Source organism: Orycteropus afer, unplaced genomic scaffold, assembly GCF_000298275.1.
Source record: "Orycteropus afer afer isolate SDZICR_OR568_19922 unplaced genomic scaffold, OryAfe1.0 scaffold01051, whole genome shotgun sequence".
Taxonomy (NCBI): Eukaryota; Metazoa; Chordata; class Mammalia; order Tubulidentata; family Orycteropodidae; genus Orycteropus; species Orycteropus afer.
In genome coordinates this window covers 301,958-308,356 of record NW_006922638.1, presented here as the reverse complement: position 1 = coordinate 308,356, position 6,399 = coordinate 301,958, and the positions used below count along the sequence as shown (strand labels likewise).

At 37.0% G+C, this 6,399-nt stretch overlaps 1 protein-coding gene across 1 annotated transcript in view; it reads left to right on the top strand.

The window, feature by feature from the left end:
* Nucleotides 1-2,314: 2,314 nt before the first annotated feature.
* Nucleotides 2,315-6,399, top strand: part of JADE3 (jade family PHD finger 3) — a 136,118-nt gene continuing 132,033 nt past the window's right edge. Inside the window, exons 1-2 of the mRNA XM_007958623.2 lie at nucleotides 2,315-2,360; nucleotides 3,108-3,187. Coding sequence (XP_007956814.1) covers nucleotides 2,315-2,360; nucleotides 3,108-3,187 — 126 coding nt within the window. The remainder of the gene's footprint in view (nucleotides 2,361-3,107; nucleotides 3,188-6,399) is intronic.

Sequence of the window (6,399 nt, the reverse complement as noted above, 5' to 3'; positions counted from 1 at the left end):
ATATGCAAAAGGATTCATATTTGTTGTCTGTACTTTCCATGTACCTCTCTATGTCTTTCTCATTCTCAATGCTGCCATATTGGTCACTCACATTTGGTACGTTGCCTTTCTCTTCACCCAAATCAATATTTATCACTATCTATCTAACAGCAGTCCCTCCCCTCCCCTTCCACCCCTGGTAACCCACAAAGAAAATTTCCTTCAATAGATAAACCTTTTCTTAATTTTTACAATAACGGACTAACACCACATTTGTCCTTTTGTGATTGACTTATTTCACTCAGTATAATGTCCTCCAAATTCATCCACGTTATGCGGTGTTTTGCAGATTCTGCTTCTGCCCATTTGTTAATTGTATTGTTAATCTTTTTGTTGTTGAGGTGTTGGAGTTTTCTATAAATTTTAGAGATGAGTCCCTTGTCAGATATGTAATTATCGACACATATGAATTTGTTGCCATCATTTTATTATGTGCTTTTTTTGTGGTGTTGATTTCTTTGTTTCATATAATTTTCAGTGCTGAGCTTGTTTTGTTTATGAATCGTGTTATCACTTCCTTTATTGCTACTGTTTTAATATTTTCCATGAGTCGGGTCCAACTCGACAGCACATAACAGCACCACCAACAACAAATATTTGTGCTGGTCCTCTTTTTTCAATTTGATGTGAAGGTTTATCATTTTTCTCTGAGGTTACTCTGTGATTTATAATTTTCTTCCCAAGTTTAGAACAGTCTGTTCTATCTTACAGTTGTCTTGACTTCCTTACCATTTAGAAGTTCTGTAAATACACAGTTTTTCCCTCTGTTTGGTTTATAGTTGTCCTCATTTGTCAGTTGATGTCACTGGTTCCCTGTTTACAATCTTGTAGGCTTATTTACTTTGGATAATTTTATAACCGGGTTGGTTTCTGGATTATGTCCTCATGTGTGTTAATGGTTGGTTGTTGTTTGCTGTTATTGGTTCTCTGTCCAATGGACTTCCTTTAGCATCTATTGTAAGGTTCGTGTGGTTTTAACAAATTCCCTTAATATCTGCTTATCTGAAAATGTCCTAATTTCACCATCATATTTGAGGGACAGTTTTGCTGGGTATATAATCTTGGTTGGAACAATGGTCTGTTTATGACATCATCTTTCCAGAATTCCATCTATAGCTTTTTAACATATGGTTTAGTTGCTGTTACTCACAATTTTTCAGAGAGGCCTTGTATTTGGATTTCTACCCTTTCAGTCAATTGTAAGTGATTTAAAGGTAGTAGCATTCATTTGAGAATTGTGACAGCCCAAGTAGCATTTTCTATGCTGTGGCACATAAAACAAGTAATTTACCAACTATGTCACTATCTGTCTAGTTTATGTTTTCAGCACTTCTTTTGTGACTTAAAGATTTAACTGTGTCTTCTTTTTTTTCCCTATGCATTAGTGCTGATGTGTTCCCAGACAGGCAGCGTACTTACCAATTATACTCAGAGAAGGCCACTTCGACCTTTAGAAGTTTTAGTTACTACAAAGCATTATTCACTCTTCACAATATATAAGTGTTCTCCACCATTTCTTACAGTGTAAATACAGTTACAATTTTAGATTAGGCTAGTTGTTTGGGGAGGTGGACAGGGAGAGAGCAAGAAAGAAGAAGAAAGGGCAGGCAGAAAACCAGTGTGATTACACTCTAAACATGTCTCTCTTGTTCTTTCTTCAGCTAACCATGTCTCATGGCCCTTGGACAACTCAACTTTCACAACTGCCTTTTCCGTCCCTAAAAAGAAAAAAACAATAAAACCCATTGCCATCAAGTCATTTCCAACTCATGGGAATCCATGTGGGTCAGAGTAGAATTGGATTCCATAGGTTTGCAGTGGCTATAATCTTATGGAAGTAGATTACTAGGACTTCATTCTGCAGTGTCACTGGGTGGATTTGAACTGCCAATCTTCTGTTTAGTAGCTAAGAGCAAACTGCCAAGTTAGGGACTTCTGGCTAGTGACAGCTATATGATTGGCTCCTCTGGGTGAACACTGCATGGGTACCTACATCTGTGATTCCAACTATTGCTATACGACTCATCCTCTATCATTTGGGCTCTCTCTTGAGGCTAATGTGTGGTCTTGCCTAGTTTTTTTTTTTTTTAAAAAACACACTGTATATTGGAAGATTTGGTAATACTCTTCTCCCATCATGTTAGATCATTTTGAGTATTCTTGACAGAAATCATTTGATTTGTGTGATTTGCCTGATGTTACTTTATGGGATCTGTGGGACAGTGTATTAATTTTGTTTTATTCAGTGTTGTTTTCTTTCTCAGGATGCTCCAAGATGAAACGCCACAGGCCTTTCAGCAGCAGTGACAGTTCAGATGAGAGTAAGTAGAATAGCAACTAATAAAGTCTTATTTTTCCACTTGATGTTTCTTGACTTGAGGACAGACTATTTCATGCCTCCTTTTAGTGGTTGAAAAATGTTTCTAAGGAAGAGAAGTTTGGGGTAATATTCCTTATAATCATTTTATTTCATCAGAGATAGATAAATTACAAGTATTGGTGTTGTGAGGTGTAGAACATTTTTTTTTTCCACTTTTAATTACTTAAACAATAAAAGCCATACCCAATAGTGATTTACATGGTTTCTCTAGGAAGGAAGAAAAGTAAGAGAGCATAAAATGTAGGCCCTGATTCTGATTGCAGCTTAAGTATTAAATGTTTGACTGTCAGGGAGTAGTCGTCAATTATAAAAGACAACCAGCTACCTTGCTAACAATGACCTTTTATGTAAATGCAGGTTACCTGCTCTACACTTTTAGTTTTTACCGTTGTTTTTGCAAAAGATACTTATTCTCTGAGAAGAACCAAATGTTATGAGGTGTTATTACATCAAATTGAATCTTCTCAACCTTAGTGTTGTTGAAGCTTTTGTATGCTGGGAGGTCACATCCAAATGTCATTAAACTCCATCCTGAGGCTCTCTTGGGTGCAATTTAACTGTTTTCTCCAATGGTATGATATCTCTGTGGTTTTCTCCATCATATCTTTGATATTCTCTGGGCGACATTTGCTTATTTGACATTAGTGAATAATAAGTCTCAGTATTGTCTTCTAATTATATTTTGCAGATCCTTCAACTTCCTTTGCTTCTGGATCAATGTATAGGAGCAAATCAAAAATCTCACATCAACATAAAAAACCTCCTGAGGTAAGAGCAGATATTCCGTTTCTAGATTTAAAAAATTAGACAAATTTTACCTCTATATACCTGTAATACTCAAATGCTGAAGATGTGAAGAATAAAGCATGTGCTGATGGGGGGTTGTTTTCTGGTGAACTTTCTTGCTTTTCAAGAAAGATTCCACTTTCTTTCTCCTTTAGAACAGTAATCCTCACACTGTAGTTTAATTTTGGTTACACCACTTAAGTGCCTGTCTTTAGAATACAAGGCCTCCCCTAGCCAGGAAGTCAAGGGGAGCCAGACTTGGAGAATTGAGACGGACCGGACCCAAAGATCTCCTGGGCTGATTGAAAGAGCTTAGTTGGCAGGTGGGAGACTGTTCAAGAAGGGATAAGTGAGGAAGTTGTGAAAGATAGGTTGGAATCTGGGTCGTAGACTGTGATGAGTTCTCACAGGCTTTGGAGCACTGCTGGCTGAGGAAGAATAGATCACTCCTTATGAGGTTGGTCATCTTCTGCATCAAGGCTAGTGAAGTACCAGGGTTATACTTGGTTTTGATCATTGTTTAGTGGATCCTGCAGACTGTTCTCTGATCACTGAATGATGAGGGACTGGCCTATTGTATCTTCACTACTACTATGAGTAGACTTCCTTAACTAAAAAGGAAAAGAGAGGGAAAAAATATATATATATACACACACACACATATAAAGAATATCAAAAATGTGATGGAGAAAACTGCAGAGATCTCATCTCACTTGTTATGAGAATCTCCTTGGGCACATATTAAAAATACAAGCCCTGAATTCACCTCTTACCTACTTAATTTGTATGTCTAAGGAAGGTGCCTGGGATTTGGTTTTTAAAAAGTGACTCAGCTGTTGCATTATGGTAAACTGTGGTCAATGTCATGAGACAAAGTGTATGTGAACTGCTGTATGGAAAGTGAATTTGCTCTGTAAATCGTCACCCAAATCACAATAAAAAATAAATAAATGAATAAATAAGGGGAAAAAAAGTAACTCCTGTGATTTTTATGATCAGGCACTTTGGGGAAATAATATACAGGCTGGGTTACAAGTCCCTGGATTAAAAGATCCCATCCTAAGTGTATCTTTAAGTAAACTTTGTAGATAAGTCAAACCCGGAACATATGGTTCTTATTTAGTCTTACTTTAGTGCAAGAAAAGACTCAAGGCCTTTTTTATGATTTAAAAGCTGCACGTGCAGCAAGTGAAGGTGATGGTGATAAAGAATTAGTTGTGAGTAGGGTTTGGTTCAGTCATTTCAAAGTGAGGGGAAAGGTACATAACATTAATGGGCAAGTAGGAGTTATCTGTGAGTTGGACATTCGTAACCCAGGGACTTAAACTGTACTCTCATTTCCTTCCCTGAAAGCATTGAGAAGTAGGTACACTTTTTTTTTGGCAGTGATGAAGCTAAGACTCAGGAGTTAATTACCTAAGGTCACACAAATAATAGTAGAGCTGAAATTCAAGTTCTGATTCATTCTAAATCCTGTGCTGTTAACCAGCATTAACTTAGTCCATTATGTAGGTTACAATAGTTCTGTGAATATTTGTTGAAACTTTGATAGTTAAGTATTTTTCCATGAGCAGTTATAATCAGTATTTCCATAATGAGGGGAGAACTAAACTTGAGAATGAGGAGAACAAATGCCTAGAATTAAACAAAGGCTGAGAATCCAGGCAGTGAAGGGAACATGGGATCCTTGGTAAAAGAAGAAAAGTAGAAGAGGTGAATGAGAATTGGGGAGATGACAAATGCACACTGATCACATGTGAGGCTGAAGCAGTCCTCTAGGTGTCAGGTGGAACCATAGTGATTCTTTCTTCTGTTTTGACTCTTGGGACTGAAGCAAGATCACCTTTTGCTGCTTTTCTCAGAACATTATCTCATGTCCCATTTTGAATAGCAAAGTATCACTTCCCTGTTGATTTCTGGTTTTCCTGGTTCTGTTTGCTACCCAGTTTGCTTCAAATAATTACTTTAAGGTTCACTTAAGAAGTGGAAATTGAAAATTTTGCGTAGATTAGACATTTAAACAAAGAAGTTACTCAAATGGCAAATAAGCACATGAAAAGAGCCTCAACATTATTAGGAAAGTGCACATCAAACCCACAGTGAGATACCACTTCACATCCAATAGGATGGCTATGATGAGATAAAGAGAAAATAATAAGTATTGGTAAGAATGTGGAGAAATTGGAACTCTTGTGCATTACTGGTGGGAATGTAAAATGATACAGCCTCTGTGGAAAACAGCAGTTCCTTGAAAAGTTGAACATAGAATTACCATAAACTTATTGCCGTGGAGTCAGTCCCAACTCATAGTGATACTATAGGACAGAGTACAGCTACCCCATAGAGTTTCCAAGGCTGTAATCTTTATGAAGCAGACTGCCTCATCTTTCTCCCACGGAGTGGCTGGTGGGTTCAAACCACCTACCTTTTGGTTAGCAGCCAAATGCTTTAACCACTGTGCTACCAGAGCTCCAGAATTACCACTCCAAAAGACTTGAAAGGATGGACTCAAATACTTACATACCTTTGTTCACTGCAGTATTATTCACAATACCCAAAAGATAGAAATAACCCAAGTGTCCAATAACAGATGAATGGATAAACAAAATGTGGTATACACATATAATGGAATATTATTCAGTTATAAAGAAAAATGAAATTGTGATATGTGCTATCATAGGGCTAAACCTTGAAAACATACTGAGTGACTGAAATGTTGGTACAAAAGGACAAATATGTGATCCCACTTATTTGAGTTATTTAGAATAGAATAGGCAAATATATAGAGATAGAAAGTAGATTAGTGGTTATAAGGGCTGAGGAGAGAGGATGAAATGGAGAGTTACTGCTTAGTGGGTACAGAGTTGTCTGGGGTGATGAAAAACTTTTGGAAATAGTGATGATGGTACCCCAAAAAAGTAAAAAGAAGCCAGTGAAATTGGTTTTAATACTGCTTTTATTTAACCCAATATATTAAAAATATTATCATTTCAACATGTAAAAAATTAATGAGATTTCACATTTTTTATTCTAAAAAAGAAAAGAAATGGAAATAATGTTCTCTAATCAGGAGCTCTCTGGTAGCATAGTGGCTAAAGCACTTGACTGCTAACCAGAAGGCTGGCGGTTCAAACCCACCAGCCACTCCTCGAAAGGAAGGTTGGGCAATCCTACTTCTGTAGTGATACTGCCTC